The following is a 24188-nucleotide window of genomic DNA, read 5'->3' on the forward strand; positions in this document are numbered from 1 at the left end:
CACGGCCACGCAGACACCCTAGAGGACAGGAGGCCAAAGGTCACCCGCGGGGGCGGCTGGAGATGAAACGTCCGTCAATGGCGTATGGGTGACCCCCACCTCCACCCCACAGTGTGTGCCCGTGGTGGGACTCCCTGTGTCCCCCCACATGGCTCCGAGAGGCCACCTTGAAAATAACATCACTTTTTTACAAAAGATTCATTTTCTGGACACTTTGAACCCCAAAAATTAGCATCCACTGAGTCACTCTGCCTTCATTTTGTTTTCTATTGTTTTTTAAATATGTTTTTAAATATGTTTTTATTGATTTTAGAGGGAGAGGAAGGAAGAGGGGGAGAGAGACAGAGAAACATCCATGATGAGAGAGAATCATGGGTCAGCTGTCTCCTGCACGACCCCCACTGGGCATCGAGCCCACAGCTGGGGCAAGTGCTCTGACCAGGAATCGAACCCGGGACCTTCTAGTTAATAGGTTGACGCTCGACCAAGCCACACCGGCCGGGACTAATGTTTTGCTTTGTTTTTTAATTTATCTTTATTGTTAAATGTACTATGATGCCCCCCCATTTTTCTCCACTGACCCCCTCCCCTCGCCCTGCTCCTCCCAGGCCTTCACCACACTATTGCCTGGGTCCCTGGGCTAGTCACACGTACATACAAGTTCCCGGTGAACCTCCCTGCCCCGCAACCCCTCTTCCTCCTGAGATCCGTCCGTCCGTCCCACACTCCTGTCTCTGGATTTATCCTTTCCAGTCCTCCAGCTCCTGGAAGAGTGAGATAACTTTTTTTTAAAAAAATATCTTATCCATCAGAAATGTGACAACAAGACAGATTCGTATTAGAAGCAAGCGGAGCCGCCTGTCATCCATTTAAAACTCTGGCTGATCGTTTCCGGGGCTTTATCGGCAGGAAAATAAGGTGGAGAGAAAACCCGTCACCGCAGAACGATCTTCCGCGAAGCAGGAGTCGAGGGTTGAAAGGAAGCCGTGGGCCACCCAAGGCTCTTCTCTCCAAGAGGAATAATTGCTCACTCTTCCTTGAAAAGCAAAAATAAACCATTGGGGCCCAGCCGGGTGGCTCCGTGGTCGAGCGTCGACCTAGGAACCAGGAGGCCACGGCTCCATTCCCGCTCAGGGCACAGGCCCGGGTTGCGGGCTCCATCCCCACTGGGGGGCGTGCAGGAGGCAGCCGGTTCACGGTTCTCTCTCATCATGGATGTTTCTCTCTCTCTCTCTCTCTCTCCCTCTCCCTTCCTCTCTGAAATCAATAAAAACATATTTTGAAAAACCACACACCATAAGAAACAACTTTCTATTAAAAAACAAAAACCGTCCCCCGCAGATCGATCTTCCGTGGAGCAGGAGTCGAGGGTGGAAAGGAAGCCACGGGCCGCCTAAGGCCCTTCTCCCGGAGAGGAATCGGTCCTTCTTCCTTGAGAGGCAAAACGAAGTCAGGAGGCGGAAGTCACGTCTCCTCGTTTGTGCTCCATTTAGCTTGACGTCACCCCACGCCCACGCGGGTGAGCGCGGGCGACGCGGAAGGTGTCCGGAAAGCGCTGGTTGCCCATCAGCTGCCGGAGCCAGCAGCGGCTCATCTGGGTCAAGTGCCCGTCTCGTGCATTAGACCGCTGACCCCGTGCCCCCCGGCCCCCGGCGCATCCACTGACTCCCAGCAGCAAGCCCGGGCTGCACGGCGTGTCCCGCGGGGCCGCTTGACCTCACGCAGACCTCTTGTCCGCGCCAGCCTCTCGGCTAAGTGCCCTCCTCGCTCAGCTCTCAGGGCCTCCCCTACAGAGACGGGGGTGGTACCCGGGGCCAGCCGCCTGCACGCAGATCAGAGCCCATCTCTCGGGTCCCCGTGCACATGCTCGTAACACCACATGCATGAAACACGTCACAGCCCGGCCCGGCCGCGTGGCTCGGTGGCTGAGCGACGACACGTGAACCAGGAGGTCACTGTTCAACTCCCGGTTGTGGGCTCGATCCCCCGTGCGGGGCGTGCAGGAGGCAGCCGATCCACGAGTCCCTCTCATCATGGATGTTCCTCTCTCTCTCTCTCATCAATAAAAAACATATCTTTTTTTTTTTTAAAAAAAGGAACAGGCTTCATTTCTCTGAGCCTTCGGCTCTGAGCTTCAGAGCGTGTTTTCCGCTGGCCTGCTATTTTCCCAGCGTCACCTATTTCCACCGGCCGGAGCAGGTGTCCCCAATGCCCGCTTTGTGCTCCCTGCCTTTGTGACGCGGCCTCCCTGGGGCCCATCTGCGTGCGAGGCCCCGGCCCCTCTGAAGGCGGGCTCTGTGGGAGGCCGGGGAAGGGACAATGGCCCCTTTCGCTCATTGTCACCAGCAGCCGGGGGTGAACTAGAAATGCTGAAAGCAACCAAGGAATTATTCTCGGCACAGAGGGCGGGGTGCATGGTGAGGGATGGAGACCGGTCCTGAGGGGGCCCTGGGGCAGGACAGAGGAGGGGGCCGGAGGGAGGGGGGGGCACGCACCATCGGGGAAGGCGAGGCCTCCGTCCGACTGCTTTCTCCGAACACCGCTCCCTTCCTGGCGCGGGAGGGAGGCTGGAAGTTTCGGGGAGCGTGCCCAGGCCTGCGTGCGGGTGCATGGTAAGTGCCATTCCCCACCCAGTGGGCAGAGCTCTGCCACGTGAAGGACTCCAGGGCCTGGGGGAGAGCTGAGCACACAGGTCCCCCGACAGGCACCGCGCCGGCTCCAAGGGGGTCTCCTTTACAAAGACCAGCGGAGACCCCGAGAACAAAGAGGGGGACACCACACTTCCTCACAGGGCGGGCGGTGTGTAAGCATCGAAGAGTTTAGAATGAAACTCCATAAAGTGCAGGAGAGAGAGAGGGAGAGAGAAGGAGAGAGGGAGAGAGGAGAGACACCGATGTGAGAGAGACACATCGACGAGCTGCCTTGCCCACACGCTACCGGGCCAGGGGCAGGGGATGAACCACGACTCAGGGAGGTGCCCTTGTCCGGAACCTGACCTGCAACCCGCCGGTGTGCGGGCTGACGCTCTAACCACTCAGAGACACTGGCCAGGGCTCACACAGACATTTTCATGATGAGCTACGGATAGAAGAACAAGGCTTAGCCCTGGCCAGTTTGCTCAGCGGACAGGGCGCCGGCCTGCAGACTGAAGGGTCCTGGGTTCGATCCTGGTCGAAGGCACACGTCTCGGCTGCAGGCTGGATCCGGGGCCTCTCACACCGTGTGTGTCTCTCTCTGTCTCTCCCCCTCCCTTCCACTCTCCCTAAAAAAATCAACGGAAGAAGATCCTGGGGGAAGGATTAGAAACAAGCAAACAAACAAAAAAGGTCAAATCTGCCCTAACCGGTTTGGCTCAGTGGATAGAGCATCGGCCTGCGGACTCAAGGGTCCCGGGTTCGATTCCGGTCAAGGGCATGTGCCTTGGTTGTGGGCACATCCCCAGTTGGGGGGTGTGCAGGAGGCAGCTGATCGATGTTTCTCTCTCATCGATGTTTCTAGCTCTCTATCCCTCTCCCTTCCTCTCTGTAAAAAATCAATAAAATATATTTAAAAAAAGAAAAAAGATCAAGTCTTAGAGCCTTTGGAGCAAGGAATGCTGTACAGAATCTCGGGGCAAGGCCCCCTCCCTGCCCCCCTCTCTCTCCCTCCCACCCCTTCCTCCTCCTTCCCCTCCCTCCCCTCCTACAGCCACACCGTCCTGCGTCCAGGTGGCCTGGAACTGGTACCGAAAGGCCCAGCCACAGATGGGCACTGGCCTGTGGTTATCGTCCCGGTGCCGCTGGAAGGCAGGGACTCCCTGGGGAACTGCTAACGGGACCCTAACTGCGCACACCATTCCTCTACACCCACGACAAGAGTCGAGGGTCCCACCCAGAACATTCCGGACGAAGCCGGCAGTTAAGATGCGACGAGAACCACGCCACACCCTGGCAAGTCGACCTGGGAGCTCGCAGATGCTGTTCCACTTTATTTATTTATTTATTTATTTATTTAAATATGTGTTTATGGATTTCAGAGAGGAAGGGAGAGGGGGAGAGAGAGAGAGACATCCATGAGGAGAGAGAATCACGGATCGGCCGCCTCCTGCACGCCCCCTACTGGGGATCGAGCCTGCAACCCGGGCCTGTGCCCCTGACGGGAATCGAACCCGTGACCTCCTGGTCGACGCGCAACCACTGAGCAACCCCGGCCCAGCTGGACTTTATTTTTAGGAAAAGCATTTGATGATCGGGCTCCGACACCAAGCCCGTTGCCAAGCGGTATCTCTCACGACTGACACTCCCAGACCCTGGTCCTCTCTGCCCTTCCCTTCCCTTCCCTTCCCGCCCCCCCATCCAGACTCCCCAGCTCCCCGCTTTCCGTCTCCCTCCCCGAGGGACAGTCTGAGTCCGTGTGGAGCCAGAGCTAAAAGCCCAATCTGGAAGAGAGAGACTTGAAAGTAGCAATTACATCTTTTCCTTTTGAGAAACCGCTCGAGCTGAGCGATTGCAGATCTATTTGGAGGACGAGTAAATAATACGATGATAATTGGGACGTATTTACATCAGCTTTCCCATTTTAAACACGCATGTGGGCCAGCGAGCCAGGAGACGCGAGCCAAATAAAAGCGAGGTCCTGTTCCTCGCACGCATCTGCGCTGCCACCGTCTCTGCAGGATTCCACGGCCCGGCTTCACCACCCTCAGGAGTTCACATTCGGTGGGACAACTGGCGTCTTCCCGTCCGTCTTCCGTCGTGCCATTTCCTCTCTGATTCTCCATCTCTCCTCCGTCCCTGCTTCGGGATCAACCCGGTGTTCCCAGAATTCCACTGCGTCTCTTCTAGGTGCTGGTAAGCGGCACCTCTTCTCGTGACTTTAACGGGGGCTCCGTGGTGTGCGACCTGCAGCTCTTAATTCATCGGTGCCGACGATAAGCTAACATCGCGGCCCATCCCTCCGTGAGCAGGTCCGCGCCGCGGGGGGCACATGGACGCGCTGTGAGAGTTCTGTCAGCCGCGTGCACAAGCTCTGGGATGTCACACTGGCTTGTCCTGGGGTGTGGAGGGGGGGGCGCGGGGAGGGAGGCAAATAGCAAATGATTTAATGACAGGGAGGCCCTCACGCAGCGGGAACGATGGTGGCGCATGCTAATTTCTCTGGCTCATGAATAAAGAAATCTTGATTTCTGCCAACAAATGCTTAACATGCAAGGAGCTCCAATCATTTAAAATATCGGGCCCGGCCGGCGTGGCTCAGTGGTGGAGCACTGACCTATGAAGCAGGAGGTCAGGGTTCGATTCCGGATCAGGGCACAGGCCGGGGTTGCAGGCTCGATCCCCAGTGGGGGGCGTGCAGGAGGCGGCCGATCCGTGATTCTCTCCCCTCACTGATGTTTCTCTCTCTCTCTCTCCCCCTTCCTCTCTGACATCAATAAAAATGTATTAAAAAAATAAACTCTGTGAGATTTTGTGAGAACTTCCGAAGCGGCTGAGGGCCGTGGATCTGGCGGGAAGGTAAAGTCTGGCCGACGTGCGCCATCAGATGGACCCAGTATTTACGTGCCCCGATGACCACGCTCACGTGAGCAGCAGCCCGGCCACGTGCAGCGGGCGCTGTGCGTGGTGCTGGCGTCGCCGGTGAAAGATTCGAATAACTCCCCGCAAATTGGCCTCACGAAGCAAAAGCCCATTGTCCTCCGCGTTCGTCAGAAGCCCTCCCAGGAGGGGTTGCATTTTGTGGGGCGGAGAGCAAATTGCAGCGTTGGAGGCAGAGCCGCTCGCCTCCTGTCGACGCCATTTCGGAGCCTGTTCCAAGGTGGGAGGTGTGGGGAGGAGGCCCCTTCATAGCCTGGAGCTGGGAGGCAAGCCCTCCACAGCCCACGGGCCTGGCCCTGGGTCGGCACCCCACGACTCCGCAACCAAGGGCACGGCACCCCATGGCAGCGCTGGGCAGGAATAATAAACGGCGCCCGGCAGCGGAGGACCTCGGCATTCATTCAGGACACACACGCAGAAATAACACATCCATTATTTACACACACACACACACACACAAAATCTCAATTTCTCCACAGGCACGTCAAAAAAAAAAAAGGCAGCGTTTTCCACCAGAAAGCCTGATTTTATGCTAAGGTGACAGCATGGCCACGTTCACTTTTTTTGTTCTTGATACAGTTTGGGGGGAAGGAACCTCGACAATCGGAATGAAACTAGGAATAAAAAATAGAAGGAAAACTGCCCGGCTTGCGTGGCTCCGTGATCATGGGCTCGGCCTATGAGCCGGGAGGTCACGGTTCGATTCCCGGTCGGGGCACGTGCCCGGGTTGCGGGCTCCATCCCCAGGTGGGGGCGTGCAGGAGGCAGCCAGTCCATGAGTCTCTCTCCGCATTGATGTTTCTCTCTCTCTCCCCCTCCCTTTCTCTCTGACAGAAGGAAAACTGAAAATGTCTCAATTATGTAGAAACTGAACAGCACACGCTTAGACAACCCACGGGTCAGAACAGACATCGCAAGGGGAACCTGAAAGTACCTTGAGGCTCATGAAAAGTGAAACCTCACCAACAAAAACTCCCATAATACAGCGAACGCAGGGCTCGGAGGAAACACGGAGCCGCGAACGCTTACGTTGAAACGCGGCTTCTAATCAACAACCTCACTTTACACTCCAAGGCACCTGAGAAATAAAAGCAAACGAATTCCAACGTCTGCAGGAGGGAGCAAGAAGGATGAGAGCAGAGACAGATGGAACAGAGAAGGGAAACGCAATAAAGAAAACCAACAACACCAGGAGTTGATGATTGGAAAGGAAGCGAGTGCCTACGACGCACACGGAGGTCTCCACGCACGACTCCCAGTTAGAGGCACCGGGTTCCTGAAAGAGGTGGTCATACGAGGCGTGAGGCAGGAAACGTGTAAGACAAGCTCAGAAGAACCTGTCATAACAGAATGCGAATCACCTATTCATGACGGTCTTTTTAGAGAGAGAGAAAGGGAGATGGAAAGAGAGAGAACCATCGGTGAGAGAGGACCATCCAACGGCCGTCTCCTGCACGCCCCACACTGGGGATCGAGCCTGCAACCCGGGCCTGTGCCCCTGACCGGGAATCAAACCGTGACCTCCTAGTTCACGGGTCGATGCTCAGCCACTGAGCCACACCGGCCGGGGGAAGACTATTTTATTTATTTCTCTTCACTGTTGATCACAGATATCCCCCCGTGTCCCCCTCCACCCAGCTCCCACCCCACCCACCTCAGGCCTTCACCACATGGGTGTGCGTGTCCACGGGCTGTGCTTATACGCACCTACGTTCTCTACCCACAGGAGTTAGGAGGGCATTTCAACAGCCTCCCTCTGGCGGAGCGTACGACAATCCGTTTCAGCAAGAAGAGGTGCAATGAATTAAAATATTTCAGACGTGCCGATCCCATGCCTCGAGAGAGAGATTTTTAAAATTTATTAGCCATCTTTGCAAAATAATGAGCTGGCTCCCCAGCATCCTTCTCGGGGATACACCAAGGGGGAGGAAAAGCGAGCATTTAATCTCCGCTGTTCTGCACAGAGCGCCCCTCGGGGTATCCGGGCAATCAAATAGTTGATAAGAAGTTTATCTTCACCGGGAATCGTCGTCCCTGCTGCAGCCGCACATATTTCTTTCACGGCGAGGGCGACAGGCTGAGCCACGTTTTCAATTTTGATAGAACGCGTCTCCACCGGAAGGGAATGCTAAAGAGACGCCTTTCTGCAGGGAGGAAAACAAGAATCCCCGGACGGAAGGCTCCAATAACCAAGCAATTAAAAAGCCGGGGTGGAGGGCCTCGGGCTGGCGTGGCTCAGCGGTTACGCACCAACCTCTGAACCAGCAGGTCACAGCTCGATTCCGGCTCAGGGTGCGGGAATCAAACCGTGACCTCCTAGCCCCGAGGCCCAGGCTCAACCACTCCGGCCACTGAGGCGCACCGGCCGGGCTGTGACACCGATTTCCAGTTGATTGGCCCCCCGCCCATCCTTTGCCACCAAAGGTCTGGTTGACACTGCGTCCGTCCGAGGCTGGCACGGACCAGTCCTCGGAGCCGTTCGGGGGCCGGGCTGGAGGCCCAGCGAGGCGAGGGAGGTGTCTGTTAGTTCTCCACGAAGCTCAGTCACAGCCAGCCGGGCCCGTCCCGCTGGCTCAGGGACGCCGCGCCGGCTGCCAGACTCCCGCGGGCCAGCCGCTTGGTGAAAACGCCACGCTGCGTCTGTCCCCGCTACCCCAGCCCCTGCCAAGATTCAATCCGTCTTCCAGGGAACCGCTCCCGCTCACAGCGCACCCCACGTGGCCTGGGGTGTTCTAGTCACAGCGTCAGTCCTTACATCAAGAGTGAGGCCTGTGGCCGCCAACTCCTGGGCTCCCCAGCTCCCATTTTATCTTAACTTGCACTTAATTTTTTTAAGTGATTCTTTATAACAAATGTAATTCTTTATACTTGAAAGTATCATAGTTGCTCCCTTTTTTCCCCCACCCCAGGCCCTCACCGCCCTACTGTCTGTGCCCATGGGTCATGCATAGCTGCACCCAAGGTCTTTGGTTCATCACCTCCCTTCCCCGCCTTCCCTCCGAGATCCCGCACTCTGTCCCATGCGTCCGTGTCTCTGCATCCACTCCGTTCATCTGTTTATTTTGTTACTTAGATGCCACCTATGAGTGAGATCATGGGATGCTTGCCTTTCGCTGACTGGCTTATGTCACTGAGCGTGATACTCTACAGGCCCCTCCATGCTGTATCCAAGGCTAAGAGATCCCCCTTTTTCACGGCTGCATAGTATTCCATGGTGTCCATGTACCACGGCTTTTTTACCCACGCGTCTACAGATGGGCACGTGGGCTGTTTCCAGATCTTAGCTATTGCAGACTGAGTTGCACTTAATTTTCACATGTATCATTCTAGTCCGGCCGAGAGAACCACCCATCGGCTGCCTCCTGCACAACCCCTGCCGGGGATCGAGCCTGAAACCCAGGTATGTGCCCTGACCCGCAACTGAACCGGTGACCTCTTGGATCCTGGGATGATACTCCACCAACTGAGCCACACCAGCTGGGCGGGAAGAATGCTCTTATTTGGGCAAGGGCCAGCCCTACGTTCCAATCCGGCCTTCAACGGCTTGGGTGAGGCCCACCCACCCTGGGGCGGGCTGTCTGTTCTCTGTCTACGAATTCAAACGTGAACCTCAACCAGAGACACCCCTCACAGGCAGCCCCGGAATCATGTTTGACCAGCAACGCGGGCACCTCGAGACCCAGTCAAGCAGATCGATGCAGGCAATCACCCGTCGTGCGTGAGGAAAGCCCACGTTCTGCGTGTTCAGGATCCCCGAGCGCCGGGAGGACGATGAACGCGGCACACATTTATGCATCGGGTGCGGCCTGACCTGGGAGCCGAGCGGAGGAGGCCCCGGCCGGCCTGTGGGGCCGAGGTTCGGCCAGGGTCAGGCCCCCCTCGAGCTCGAGCGAGTGCGTGGGGGCCGCTGCCACACACGGTAGCCCCCGGAGCTCAGCCGTAAACAATGCTGCGGATCGAGAGAGAAAAAGCCCTTCCTTTGATCTCCAGGGAGACCGGCAGCTGAATCGGAGGAGAGATGGGTTAATCATGACAAAGCCAGCAACTCACTGACCATCAAAGGAAGCGCGTTCTTTCATCTCCCGCCAATTTCCTCACAGTGTCCTGCACGCCGCCCAGCCCGAGGGGGCGACGGGGAGAAGGCTGGCGGTGGACGCGGGAGGACGTGTGTTTTCCGCCACTTTCCCCCGGAAGGTCAGCGCAGGAAAGGCTCAACTAAGCAGCAAGGGCCATTTGCAAATTGGTCCCCCATCTGTCTTGGCATGCCTCACATGAACAGGCCCAGAACAGAACAGAGAGAAAATAATAATGATGATGATGATGATGATGATGATAATAATAATAAGAGAGCGAGAGGCCAGCAGCCCTGGGAAACAGATCGAGCCCGCAACCCCGGCACCTGCCCTGACCGGGAATCGAACCGGTGACCTCCTGGTTCACAGATCGCCGCTCAACGGCTGAGCCACACCCGGTCGGGTCCTACCCGCGTGGCTTCTAAAAAGGACCCTCAATGCTGCAACTTCGACATCCCTTCTTGCCCGCCTTTCGCGTGGTGAATTGTTTGATTCCGTCTCGATGAATTACTCAGGAGGAAGAATGAATTCCGGATACAAACACTGTGGGAGGAGTTCTCTGCGGCTGCCCAACACCGGCATCTCCCCGGGCTGCCTTCCTCTGGTGCAAGGTTGAGGCTGAATCATAGAACTCGCTGTTTTGGGGGCGGGGGGGGGTTAGCGTGCGTGTGTGTGCATGTGTTTCTCTGCAAGCCAACATGGAGCGCCTGCCATGCGGCGGGCGCTGTCCATGGTGCTGGGTTGCCAAGCGAAGCAAGATTCCGTTTCTTCCCCAGAAAATCCACAGTGGCCCTAGCTCAGTGGACAGAGCGTCGGCCTGAGGACTGCAGGGTCCTGGCTTCGATTCCAGTCAAGGGCACAGGCCCGGGTTGCGGGCTCGATCCCCAGTCGGGGGCGTGCAGGAGGCAGCCTCTCTCATCGATGTTTCTATCTCCCTCTTCCTGCCTCTCGGACATCAATAATAAAAAATAATAATAATAATAATCCACAACCCAGGCCGAGCCCGACACCTAACCATCTGCAAGGAAAATGTGTTTGTTTTCGAATTTCTCGCACGCCCCCACAGGAACACAACCTGTTGCACTAAACACACGGAGGTGTGTTTTTCTCAAGAAAAGAGGGAAGTCTTTCTGTGAAATAATTTCCACGTCACCTCGGCGACTCTGGTCCAAACAAAGGAGAAGAGACAGGAACCAAAGTTTTAAACTGTTTTAGCCCGGCGGGCGTGGCTCAGGGGTTGAGCGTCGACCTAGGAACCAGGAGGTCACCGTTCGATTCCCGGTCAGGCCCAGGCCTGGGCTGCGGTCTCGATCCCCCGTGTGGGGCGTGCAGGAGGCGGCCGGTCCGTGATTCTCCCTCATCATGGATGTTTCTATCCCTGCCTCCCTTTCCCTTCCTCTCTGAAGCCAATAAAAATATAATTTAACAAAGGAGAAGAAGGAGGAGCCATGCTGCTGGGAGGAGGGGTGGAGGTGAGCATGGAGGTGCCCCCTCTGTGGCTTCCGAGCCCAGAGCCGTGCCACCGAAGGCCACTGACGTCGGGCAGCACGGATCCCCACGGGCAAAGCGACCCACCAACAGCGCCTGTCTGCGGGGACTCGGGGGTTTTGACGACAGAAACCCACAGGATGCCGCCCGCCTTGGACTATTGCTGCTTCCAGGGGTTGCCTAGGATACGAGGAAGCCCAGATTTTTAACAACAACAACAAACACAGACACTTGGATGGGCCATCAGACATCTTCCAAGTTAGTGGGATGGAGGTGGCGTCTGAACACACAGCCGGCCCGTCCCCGGGAGCCCCGGGCGGCGGCGGGTGGGGAGAGGGCCCCGCAATCCCGGTGGCACCTGCAAAGCACGAGGGGTCTCCGCCGGCCGCCAGCCCGCCCGCCAGGCAGCCGCCAGCCCCGGGGCCACCCTGCCCGAGCACAGAGGCCCTTAACCGGGACGGCCTCTCTTTCCAGCTCGAAGTACAATGCGCCCGGCGATCGTGGTTATCGTCACATCGACACCAGGGCCTGATCCCCGAGGTCCCTGCTCCCTAAATACACACACGCCCCGCCCTGGCCAGTGTGGGCCAGTGGTTAGGGCGCCGGCCCTCGGACGACCGCAGGGTCTGAGGTTCATTCAATTCCCGGTCAAGGCCACGCTCCTGGGTTGCCGGTTCGATCCCCAGTAGGGGTCGTACAGGAGGCAGCCGATCCAGGATTCTCTCGCATCACTGATGTCTCTCTCTCTCTCTCTCCCCCCCCCCCACCCCTTTCTCTCTAAAATCAATAAAAAATTACTTTTTAAAAAATAGCCTCGGGTGAGGATTAACAACAACAGGAAGCAGAGGGTGGGGGTGCCCCTCAGGGGTTTTCCTGGCAGAGAGCAGGGCTGTGTCTGCCTCCGTGGCTTCCACCAGGGCCCAGTTACCGTCTAAAAGCAGGCTCCCCGCCGGCATGCAATTTACGGGAGGTTATCGATGAAGCTGGGGTCAGCGCCGGAGGCTCAGTCCTGCCAGGAAACGCTTTATCCTCCAGTTTTTTTTTGTTTTTGTTTTTTTTTTTTTTTTGGTTGGGATGAGGAGGCAGGAGGAGGGAAGACAGGATGACGGGTCCCATAAATCAGTCTGAAGCCGCTACCTGCTGATCATAAATCTTCAGCGGCCCCGACTGGCCTGTGGGAACAGGACGCATCAGGACGCCGGTGCCGCTGGGAGAGCGGTGACCACCCTCGGAAGATCGACGCCGCGGAGAGGTAATTGTGGGTGTGTTTTTAAATATGTTTTCATTGATTTAAAAACATATATATTGTTATTGATTTCAGAGAGGAAGGGAGAGAAACGTCAATGGTGAGCGAGAAGCATCCATCGGCGGCCTCCTGCACGCCCCCTGCTGGGGGTCCAGCCCGCATCCCGAGACCGGGAACCGAACCGGTGACCTCCTGGCTCGCGGGCTGGTGCCCTGAGCCACGCGGCAGGGCTGGGCTGAGCGGTTTTATGTACCACACAGCCGGGCTGCTAGTTAGCTGGTAAAAGCCGATGCTCGATTCTAACAACAACGGCAGAAGAACTGTTACCTGAAAGGAACGTCACGTCATCACAGGCTTAAAAACCGCACGAGGTAAAGGACCCAAGTTCAGGCCCAGCCCAGCCTGGGACACGGTGTGAGACAAAAAGCCTGGCCTTTCGTCCGGCCGGTGTGGGGCCTAGGGATCAGGTCACGCACAGTTCGATCCCTGGTCAAAGGCACATGCCCTGGTTTCGGGCTCCATCCCGTGGAGGGGCTGGTGTGTGTGTGTGTGTGGGGGGATGTGTGCAGGAGACAGCTGATCAATGATCGATGATTCTCTCTTATCATCAATGTTTCTCTCTCTCTCCCTCTCCCTTCCTCTCTGAAGTTAAAAAAAATTTTTTTTAAACAAATAAATTAACTCCCCCAATTCAGAGATGCTGTGATTTCGGGGTGAGCAAGGCATGGCTCACTTCCGGTCGGTTCCACAGGTTTCTCGGAGCTTCGTCCAATGGGGAGAGAGTTGGTGACTCACATGCCCAAGGAGCAGTTTGCCCCACGGGGTGCGTCTCGGCTAAAAGCGAAAAGCATGCGGGATCTTTCCTCGTCTCCGCAGTGACTCAGTCAGACCCCCCCATCTGGAGCTCCAGCGAGCAGAGCTGGGCAGGGGCTGCTTCGACAGCTCGAGATGCTTCCATTTCTTTTCTGGTTGTTAATCCTCACCCAGGGCTATTTTTTCCCATTGATTTTTTTTTTTTTTTTTTTTTTTTTTTTTTTTTTAGAGAGAGTGGAACGAAGGGAAGAGAGAGAAAGAGAGAGAGAAACATAGATGGGAGAGACACATCGATGGGTTGCCTCCCGCATGCACCCTGATCAGGGCCAGGGACTGAACCTGCAACCCAGGTAGGTGCCCTTGACCAGGAGATCACGGCTCGATTCCCGCTTAGGGCACAGGCCCAGGTTCGGGGCCCGATCCCCAGCAGGGGGTGTGCAGGAGGCAGCCGATGCACGATTTTCTCCCATCACTGAGCTTTCTGTCTCTCTCTCTTTCCCTCTCCTCCCCTCCGCCTGACCGCCCTCCGCCCCCATACCCTGACCCCATATTGCGTACTTCCACCCGATGTGAGAGGACCTCACCACCCCTCGGGGCAGACACCGACAGACTGGTCCCTGCCCATGAAGAGAGGATGTAATAAAATCTCTTAAACGCTCACAGTGTCTCTTGGCCTGGGGCTCCTTTGGGCGTGGACCTAACCATGTGGGGGGGGCGGGTCTCCCTGCCACCGTCACAGCCCCAGCCCCGACGTTCAGCATCGTCCACATTAAACTACCGGCACACGCCACCGAGACACGCCACCGCGTCGGGGAGTCCGCCGCGAGCTGGGAGCCCGCCGGAGGAATCACGCACAGAAAACCCGCCACGGGAATATCAGCGAGAAGTGAATCCGTCCGGCAGATCCAAACAGGAACAAATGGTCGTTTCTTACCATGTTTATGGACGACACAGGCCCGATGCTGTTCACGTAGATGTCGACATCGATGACGGTGGGTCTCACTGCGGAGAGAGAGACGCGTGGGTTAGTGCTCTGCGCCCGGGACCCAGGAAAATACTCAACCCCTTGGATTCGAGCACCAGGACCCCCAGGGTCTGTTAAAAAGGGGGGAGCAGGCCGGCCGGCGTGGCTCCGTGGTTGAGCATCGACCTGCGAACCAGGAGGTCGCGGTTAGATTTCCAGTCGGGGCACATGCCCGGGTTGCGGGCTCGATCCCCAATGTGGGCGCGTACAGGAGGCGGCCGATCGATGATTCTCTCTCATCATGGATGTTTCTCTCTCTCTCGCTCCCTCTTCCTTCCTCTCTGAAATCAATAAAAATATATTTTATAAAAAGGGGGGGCTTTTTGTTGGGGCCTTGCACGGCAGCTACGGTTCAAACCCTCCCTGTCTGTCTTTCTAAAGTCCCCGGAAGAGGAGAGAGTCTTACTTGTATAGAAGTAAACAGAAACTGATAAAGGGCCATGAAGATATTCTGTGATGTGGGGCAGGCTGATGATACAGCAAATAGAAAACCATAAAAACAGCCCTGGCCTGTTCTTCTCGGTGGTTAGAGCTTCAGCCCTTGGACTGAAGGGCCCCGGGTTCGAGTCCAGTCGAGGGCACGTACCTGGGTTGCAGGCTCTATCCCTGTGCCCCCGTCAGGGCCTGTGCGGGAGGCGACCCATCCATGTGTGTCTCTCACATCAACGTCTCTCTCTCTCCCCCCCTCCCTTCCACTCTCTCCAGAAATCAATGGAAAAAAATATCCTTGGGTGAGGATTAACCATAAACAGAAGGAACTAAAAATAGAGCAAATAAAACCCCAAGGAAGCAGAAGAGCAGTAACAACACAGATCTAAGAGGAAATCAGGGAACTAGAAAACAGAAAAATAGTTAATATTCCGAGTGGGTAGGTCCTGGGGGTGGGGCTGGGATCTCGGTCTTTCAAAGAGTTTTCGGGGTAATTCTGAGGCCGAGCCAGACTCGTGAGCCGCGGGCAGACTTCCTTTAGAATCCCTCCCGACGACGAAGCTCTAGGAGGCGACCATTTCCCCATCCCCTCCGATGCAAATGAGCCGGGGAGCAGCCTCATCAGCATGGGCACAGTCATTCTTGATGGAAACGAAGGTATTTTGGAGCAGGATGCTAACGAGAGGCTGATGAAGCGCCAACAGCTGAACGGAAATCGCACCGCGAGACGCAGCCCGGGGCCCTGGCGGTGTCTGGGGCTGTGTGTCCCGGCCCGGACCCCACACGGGAAACTGTGTGCTTCTGGGGAGACCGCGGACGGAAGGGACCCTTCGTGTCCACTGTCCCTGAGCCAGGTGTTGACAGAGGCTGTCATTTTTTTAAAAAGATGTTTTTATCGATTGCAGAGAGAGGAAGGGAGAGAAGAGAGGGGCAGAAACGTCCATGATGAGAGAGCATCATGGATCGGCCGCCTCCTACACCCCCTCCCCCCCACCGCCCCGGGCATCAAGCCACAACCCAGGCCTGTGCCCTGACCGGGAATCGAACCGTGACCTCCTGGTTCATAGGTGGATGCTCAACCACTGAGCCACGCCAGCCAGGCTGGTCTGTAATGCTTATAGCAAGGAACTAAAAATAGAGCAATATTGGGTTTAATATTTATTTTCTATTTATGGATATTGAGAGAGAGAGAGAGAGAGAGAGAGAGAGAGAGAGAGAGAGAGAGAAACATCAATTTGCTGTCCGCTTATCTATGCCTGCACTCATTGATCCTTCTGTGTGCTCAGCCCTAAGGTGTGTGTGTGTGTGAGAAGGGTCCCCACCCAGCATGGGAGGTGGGGGGAGGCGAGAGGGTGTGTGAGGACGGGCCCCCTCCCAACCTGCACTGAGCTGAGGAACTGGGTTCCCACCAGCGCCCTTTGGATGCCCAAGGAGTCTCCCAGGGAGGCGACCGGTATAATTTCTGCAGGAAACCTGTGCCCCCCCACCCACCCCCCCACCCCTGTGTGCACGCGCGTGAACTTGGAGAGAGAACCGGCGCCGTCTACAGGCATCGCTTTTATCTCAGGCGCAGCAATTAAGAATGTCTGCTTCCTCCCCTCCATCTGCTCCGAGAGCCGAGGGGATGCATTTGAATTCTCTTTTCTGGCTCTGCCGGCGTTCCGGGAAAGGACAGCTGGCCGTCTCCAAGGCGGTGCCCGGCTGGGGCCGTCCGACCAGGTCCGCCAGGGGGCTATGCTCTAGGGGCCCCGCACCCGCCTCCGACTCCTCTTCCTCTGACATAAAGCACCGACGTGTCTTTTTATTTTATTTTTTTAATATATTTGTATTGATTTCAGAGACCAAGGGAGAGGGAGAGAGAGAGAAACAGCAATGGTGAGAGAGAATCCAGGATCGGCTGCCTCCTGCACGCCCCCTACCTGGGATCAATCCCGCAACCCGGGCGTGCGCCCCGATCGGGAATCGAAGAACCGTGACCTCCTGGTTCAGGGGTCGATGCTCAACCACTGAGCCACGCCGGCCGGGCTAGGAGTTTTAACTAAGCTCAGCGAATAAGCTTTAGAACAGCCTGGCACAGGAGTCCAGAGAGGCACCCGCCGGAACAAGAGGAACAGGAAGGACCCTAAGATGAACCAGAGCCAAGAGAAGGGGCCGTGCCCGGGTTAAATGAACCCTGGGGTCCTGCCCGAGTACGGCACACGCTCCCAGCGAGCATTCCCCTGGGCCGCCAGCCAGCACGCGGCCCCCGACCGCCCCGGCACCGATGGCGTTTGGCCCGACCGCCCGGTCCCGGAGAGGGAATCTGTGTTTCGTAACCATCTATTCCACGGAGAGGTTCGCGTTCCTGGAGGCCCTGAGGGGGAGACAGTCCCTCGGGTCATTGCCCTTCCTCTGCGCAATTCTCTTAGGAAAAGGTTTACCGCCCTCCAGCCACCGCGGGCTCCCACGGCGAGGTGTCCCCGAGACAAATGGCACCAGCAGAGCCCGCCCCCGTTAAGGACACGGCTGACGTCGCGCTCGGGGTGATGGATGGGGAGAGGCGGGGGCCGGCTACAGGCCCGTCCATAATTCAGGAGCGAGTGGGGGAGAGATCACCGCTGGGGCGTCTTTTTAAACACGTCACGGTCGCAGCGTGGGTTATGGAAACTATTAGAGGATCCCGCGTGGACGCATTCCTCCCGGAGGCTGCCGTGAGCTGTTCATGGCTGGCGGGGACGCGGACAGGCCATCGCGAGGGTTTCCTGGTGTTGGGTCTCCGTGGACCAGCTGGACGGAGAAGGTGGGGAGGTGCCCATGTGCGCACGGAGGCGCCTACGGTCAGGTGGGGGGTCGATTCGGCCGCGGGATTGTGGGAAGTACACGGAAGGGGTTCCCCTCCTCACGTCAGCTCCACAGCCGGTCCTCCAAGCTGCGGCGCCCCCTTCTCTGAGTGTGTGTGCGTGAATCCTCACCCGAGCGCATCTTTCCATTGATTTTTAAAAATGTTTTTGTGGATCTCAGAGAGGAAGGGAGAGAGGGATAGAAACATCCATGATGAGAGAGAATCACGGATCGGCTGCCTCCTGCACGCCCCCCACTGGGGATCGAGTCCACAGCCCCGGCCTGTGCCCTGACATGAATCAAACCCTGACTTCCTGGTTCCTAGGTTGGCGCTCAATCACTGAGCCACACCAGCTGACCGAATTCGAATTCTTCCGAGGACGGAAGGTGCTTGGCTGCACTGCAACCCAGGAGATGCAACGGCCCAAATGCACGAAACTTGCCCAGAAGAGCCATGAGTGAGTCTTGGGGGGGGGAGAGGGGGCAGGGGAAGGGGTGTAAGAGCCAGAGACATCAGAGACGCAGGGAGCTCCCAGAACCTGTCCGGCCTGAGGCCTGAGCGCCGTGGGTCGCTGCCCCTCTCCCGCCCCCTACCCCTCCCCTCGGCGGCGGGGGCTGGGCCCACCTGCAAGGTCACATCAGAGGGTCCCAAGGTCACCACGGAGGGTCCCGGTGGCACCGCCGGGTGCTCTGGGCCTCGGAGCAGCAGGAGAGCGCAGAGCAGCCACCAGCCTCCCGCCCGGCGGGCTCCTCCCGGCAGGCAGTGCGGGTGCTCTGAGCACATTGGCCGTCTGGCTCCGGGGTTCCCACCACCACCTGCTCATGGCGCCCGCAGGCGCGGCTCATTGGCTGAGCGTCATCCCAGGAACCAGGTGGTCCCGGGTTCCATTCCCGGTCAGGGCACAGGCCCAGGTGGTAGGCATGACCCCCGTGCAGGAGGCAGCCGGTCCGTGACTCCCTCTCATCATGGATGATGTTTCTCTCTCTCCCTCCCTCTCCCTTCCTCTCTGACATCAATAAAAGCCACGCTTTAAAAACAAAACCCGTGACACATGCACCACGGCGCCCGTTTTCCGCGGAAACCGCACACGTGGTACTCACTGCCGATGTCCGGCCGCAGCTTCTTGTCGTATTCTCTCAGCAGCTTGTTGAGAATGAGCGTCACGTCCGTGTCCTGGGATTTGGGGGCCAGGACCCACTTCTGGTTCGACGCCGTGTCTTCCTGGTCCTCCTCCTCCGCCTTCCTGGACCTGGGTCACGGCACAAAGTGAGAGGACACGTCGGCCCAACGGCTCCGGGGAGCGTATTATTCCCCGTGGGCTGCCCAAGGGTCCGGGGAGCGTATTATTCCCCGTGGGCTGCCCGAGGGCCACGGAAAAAGCCACAGAAGCCCCCGGGGCCCTCTGCCCAGCCTCCGGATGATCACTCAAGTCCAAAAGTAAAAGGAGACACAAATATTCTAATTCTGGATTCATCAGGAAGCAGGATTCGGGGCATCGTGCGTGTGAGAGCTTGGCCACCCACGCGTGTATGGCGCCTGGCACCTACGACTGAGTTCAAGCTCTTCCGAGCCTGATCTCGCGCTGCAGTTTTATTTCTTGAAGGCATATTGCCTAGAACAGCGGTTCTCAACCTGTGGGTCGCGACCCCTTTGGCGGTCGAACGACCCTTTCACAGGGGTCGCCTAAGACCATCCTGCATGTCAGGTATTTCCATGACGATTCATCACGGTAGCAACATGACAGTTAGGAAGTAGCCACAAAAATAATGTTATGGTTGGGGGTCACCACAACATGAGGAGCTGTATTTAAAGGGCCAGGAGGTTGAGAACCACTGGTCTAGAAGGATAAAATAAGCCACCAATAAAAACTGCGAATTGCACACGGCCGGCGTGGCTCAGTGGTTGAACCTCAACCCGTGAACCAGGAGGTCAGGGTTCGATTCCCGGCCAGGGCACAGGCCCGGGTTGCAGGCCCGATCCCCAGTGGGGGGCGTGCGGGAGGCAGCTGGTCCATTTTTCTCTCATCATGGATGTTTCTCTCTCTCTCTCCCTCTCCCTTCCTCTCTCGAAATCAATAAAACATATACGTACATGTTCTTAAATTGCCACGAATTTCGATCCGCAGCAAACCGTTCACCGTCAAGAGGAACCGATAAAATTCGGAACATGTATTCGGTAAGTGATATGCGACACGTAACACTAGCGGCGTTTCCTAAATGTCACTAAAAATAGTTCCTTTCACCGGGAATGGGAATGTTATCATTTGGAATTTAAAAACAAGCAGTCGTCGACACACGTCCTGTGGGACATGGCTGGCTGGCGATTCATCCCACAGCCAAGGTGTGGGGAGGGGAAGGGAGGGGGCGGCTGGCCTCGGCCAAATCACACGACCTTCTCAGGACGCACGTCCAACTGAGCTACCGAATTTTCCTCCCCTTCTCCTCCCTGTGGGCTCTCTCTTCCCTCTCCCTCCTCCCCTTTCTCTCCTCTCCCCCTCTCCCTTCCCGCAAAACACCCAAAGACAGCTCCCCAGCAGAGACCGGGTCCTGCTCTCGTGTGGCGACGGCCCCAATGGTCTTACGGACACAGATGAGCCCACGGACCCACGCCTGTCAATCCTCCCTGTACACGGCCGTGGCTTCTGAGAAATACCCTGAAGCTCCTTGGGCGACAGGTATTAAAAGGAATCCCGTCCTCTCCCTCTAGCGGGGATGGAGGGCTTCCCTGGAATTGCATAAGCGGCTTCCCTAGAGGCCTGGGCAGGTGAGAGGGGGCAGGCAGCCTGCAAGGCCAAGAAGCTGCCTTCTCTCCCGGGAGACCAAGGGGACCCCGGCTGTGGGGCAGGGCTGGGCTGGACAGGGCGGGGGGCTGGCGGCGATGCCCCCGGCCCCTCAGCGCCTGGCACTGGCTCCCCCACCCCTGAGCCCACGTGTCCGCTGGCTGCAGAACTGGAGAGAGAGAATGACACAGAAGCTTCCCGGCACTCAGGCCCAGACACCCAGCCCCACGGGAAAACCCGCGCCTTGATGAAAGCCGAGTGTCATCTCGGGGGACGCACTGGCGTGCGCCTAAAACACAGGCTCCGCTTCTTCGCGTGCTAAGTGGGTTATATATAATCTTTACGAGCGTCCTGTGCTCGGGACTGCAGGCTCCCGGACGCCACCCCTGCAGTTCGCTTTGTCTTAAAAGCAAACCGGCGACGGGCTGCCGTTGTCAAGCCGCTGCCCGGACGCTCGATGTCACTTCCACGTCTTGCACCTTCTCTTCCACCATGAGGACCAGGATGAAGTCTCAAATCCCTTCCCACCCCCCCCCACCCCCAAATATACATTTTTATTGATTGCAGAGAGGAAGAGAGAGGGAAAGAGATAGAAACATCCATGATGAGAGAGAATCATGGATCGGCTGCCTCCTGCACACCCCCTACTGGGGATCGAGCCCACAACTCAGGCATGCGCCCTTGACTGGAATCGAACCCGGGACCCTTCAGTCCACAGGCCGACGCTCTATCCACTGAGCAACACTGGCCAGGGCAAGTCTCAACTCCTTTGAAACACTAGCAGGAGCCCCGAAGCCTCAGAGAGCAGCTAAGCACCTCCCTGGTGTCCCCGAGGACCCGGTGCGACTTAGAAGGTTTCAGTACAGCGAGCGCACCCGCAGGGAGTCAGGCTGGGGCACACTGCCCGCCAGGGAGCTGCCAAGCCCTCGGCACAGAGCTCGTCCGTCTGCCACCACCTTTCCCAGGGCTCCCCGACCAGGGAGGCCTGCAGGGTGCGAGGGAGACCCCTCCCCGCATGAATAACCGCTTTGAAAAGATCACCCCCGGTCACATCCCCACGTCGCTAAAACCCACTCGGAGAACAAAGACCCCTGCACACGAGAGGCCGAAGACAACGCCACCCGTTTAAAATGTGCATTTTTTTTTGCCCGGTGGCGACGACCTCTATGAACCAGGGGGTCACGGTTCGATGCCAGGTCAGAGCACAGGCCCGGGTTGCGGGTTAGATCCCCAGTAGGGGGCGTGCAGGAGGCAGCCGGTCCGTGATTCTCTCTCATCATTGATGATGTTTCTGTCTCTCTTTCCTTCTCCCGACTGCTCTGAGATCAATAAAATATCTATTTAAAAAAAGAAATTTTGGATTTTTCCCTTCCAGGTGCTATGCAACCTCAGTTCTGGAGGCCAGGGAGCCACCCAGACAGAGAGGATAGGCTGCAATCCGCCCTGAGGGAGACAGAGGGATGGGAGGGGAGGGTGCGGATGGGGGGGGGGGGGGACGGGCGGGGGTGCCTTTGAGGAGGCCTGGGAACCTGACTGCTTCAAGTTCAACACCACAGCCTCCTGCACATCCCACAAGGGACAACAGGCCATTCTCCTTCTATAGCATGTCCCAAAATTCACGCAAGAAGTAATCTCGATAGAAAACACAGGTTTATAATGAAAAATTACAAATTTTCTATTGATTCATAAAGGATACAGTCTAGGGTTATGTGTGGAACAGCACATCGGGCAAATGGCCTCCACGGCTTTGCTGGCACAGATGCAAAGCCGTGGTCTTCATTGGTCTCCATTGTCCCTGCTCCTGGGCCATCATTGGTACTTGGTCATGCTTATCCAATTGAAGGGGTTGACATCAAAGGGCAACAGATATGAGAATCGGATGCAATAAACCGAGTAAGATTAGGCTTTTGTTTTTTGTTGTTGTTGTTGTTAATGCTCACGCAAAATTCAAATCCTGCGTGAATTTTGGGACACCCTATAGCACCTTACGAGTCTCGGGACCCACATAGCTAACTCACCCTGAACTGCAGGCCACTCCCCGCAGGAGGCAACAATAGTGGGGTCACGAGACAGGACTTGGGAGCTAGAGGGCAGGCCTCGGGGCCTCCACGTTAGGCCGGCCATCGGCCATCGTCCGAGGGGCTCCCCGCCCCTAAGTGGAAACCCAACCAGGCAGCGCCGGCCTCAGGCAGCACCGACCTCAGGCAGGCACTGGCGCTGTCCTCCCAGCTCCTCCTTAAACAGGAAGAAACTTGCACCGAAAGGAGCCGATTGAGGGAGCTGCCTGTGTGTCAGCCCGGAGCCTGCTGCCCCCAGCACACGCCGCCCGCCTTTCAGTCTCAACTTTTAGTGACGATGACATCGTCACAAGGCTTTCCTCCTGGGGCCCAACACCCCGATGGGGCGTGGGGCGTGAGAACGGGGGGCCCCTTCGCCTCTCGGGGCCTCTGTGAACGTGCCTTCCTGGCTATTTCCTCCTCCACAAACACGCAGGCCAATGTGCTGACCTGCAGGGTTACGGCCCACAGGGATGCTCTCTAGCTCCCAGATCCGGGGCATGAGGAGGTGTCCAAACAAGGGTGTTTTGGGAAAGGGGTTCCCTGAGGTTGGGGGGTGGGGTGGAGACGGGGGTGGGGGGAAAGCCAGGGAGCTGCTGTCATTTGCAAAGCCCAGGGCAGTCTGCAGTGTTGGAACCAGCCTCGAGCCTGGGTTTATGACCCCGAATCTCTGGCCGCATTTACAGCTGCAGGAGGCTGGTCCGGCGGCCCCTTCCATCCTCACCGGTCACTCCATCCCTACCTGGCGGCCTCTGGGTCAGCGCCGCCATGTTCTGGGGGGGGGGGGGTTTCAAGGTATTGATTACCTGAGAGGATGTCTTAGTTACCTGGCACAAGCCTTATTGGGGTCTCTTTTGTTGTTGTTGTTGTTTTAAATATATTTTTTATCTCAGAGAGGAAGGGAGAGGGAGAGAGAGATGGAAATATCAATGAGGAGTGAGCATCACTGATGGGCTGCCTCCTGCACGCTGCCCCCCACTGGGGGTCCAGCCTGCAACCCAGGCATGTGCACCCTGACCTCCTGGTTCCTATACAGGTCGATGCTCGACCACGGAGCCATGCCAGCCGGGCCTTGTCGTCCATTCCGACACGCTGCGTGTCTGGGGACAGCCGTGTCCGTGTTCTGGGCGTGCCAAGTGGCTGCTCTGACAGGCGTGCAGGTGTGTGTGTGCGTGCAGGACCCGGGGAGGGAAGTCCCTTCTGAAAGGCAGGGTTCTCAGCTGGCCGCCCACCTGGCCTCCGTCCTCTCCCCGCCTCCCAGCTGTGGATCTAAAACCTGGGCAGGTGGGAACTCCAGGCTCCCGGGTCCTGGGAAATTCAGAGGGAGAGCCGTGACCGTGTGCGAGAGAGAGAGAGAGAGAAAGAGAGAGAGAGAGAGAGAGAGACACTGGAGGGGGTGGGGAAGGAAGGGGTGGTGGGTAACGGGGCAGACCCCGCTGGTCCCCTCTGAGCTTGGTTTCCAAAAACCCTTCAAACCACCCATCTTACAAGCTTGGGCAGAACCCTGTCATCTGAGCCTAATCCCATATTCCCGGGGCTGAGAGCTGCAGCCGCCCAGCCCGGAGAGGCAGGGAGATGGGACGGGAGATGGGACAGGAGATGGGACAGATGGGGCGCAGCCCCCCACTCCTTCCCCCGTTCGTCCCCCCAGACTTCTCCCTCTTCCAGGCCGGGCCCCCCGCCCCCTGCCACCCCGCAGCCTTGGGCTCCGAGCCTCCTCCCTCTGGGGACCAGGAGCCCCAGGGCGCCACTCACCGCGCCTGCAAGCCGGGCAGCAGGCAGAGGACCAGCAGCAGCGTGGGGGCCATGGTGCCGCGAGCGCGGGGCACGCGGGGCGCGGGGGGCGCGCGGTCCGAGGCCTCCGGCCGGGCGCCGCTTCCTCCCC

At 57.5% G+C, this 24188-nt stretch overlaps 1 protein-coding gene across 1 annotated transcript in view; it reads right to left on the reverse strand.

The window, feature by feature from the left end:
• The window catches only part of GABRG3 (gamma-aminobutyric acid type A receptor subunit gamma3), a 54499-nt gene extending 30311 nt beyond the window's left edge, over positions 1-24188 (reverse strand). Inside the window, exons 1-3 of the mRNA XM_036303883.1 lie at positions 24059-24188; positions 18568-18716; positions 14128-14195 (exon numbers count right to left, since the gene is read on the reverse strand). Coding sequence (XP_036159776.1) covers positions 14128-14195; positions 18568-18716; positions 24059-24111 — 270 coding nt within the window. The 5' untranslated portion in view covers positions 24112-24188. The remainder of the gene's footprint in view (positions 1-14127; positions 14196-18567; positions 18717-24058) is intronic.

Source organism: Myotis myotis, unplaced genomic scaffold (assembly GCF_014108235.1).
Source record: "Myotis myotis isolate mMyoMyo1 unplaced genomic scaffold, mMyoMyo1.p scaffold_m19_p_38, whole genome shotgun sequence".
NCBI classification, from domain to species: domain Eukaryota; kingdom Metazoa; phylum Chordata; class Mammalia; order Chiroptera; family Vespertilionidae; genus Myotis; species Myotis myotis.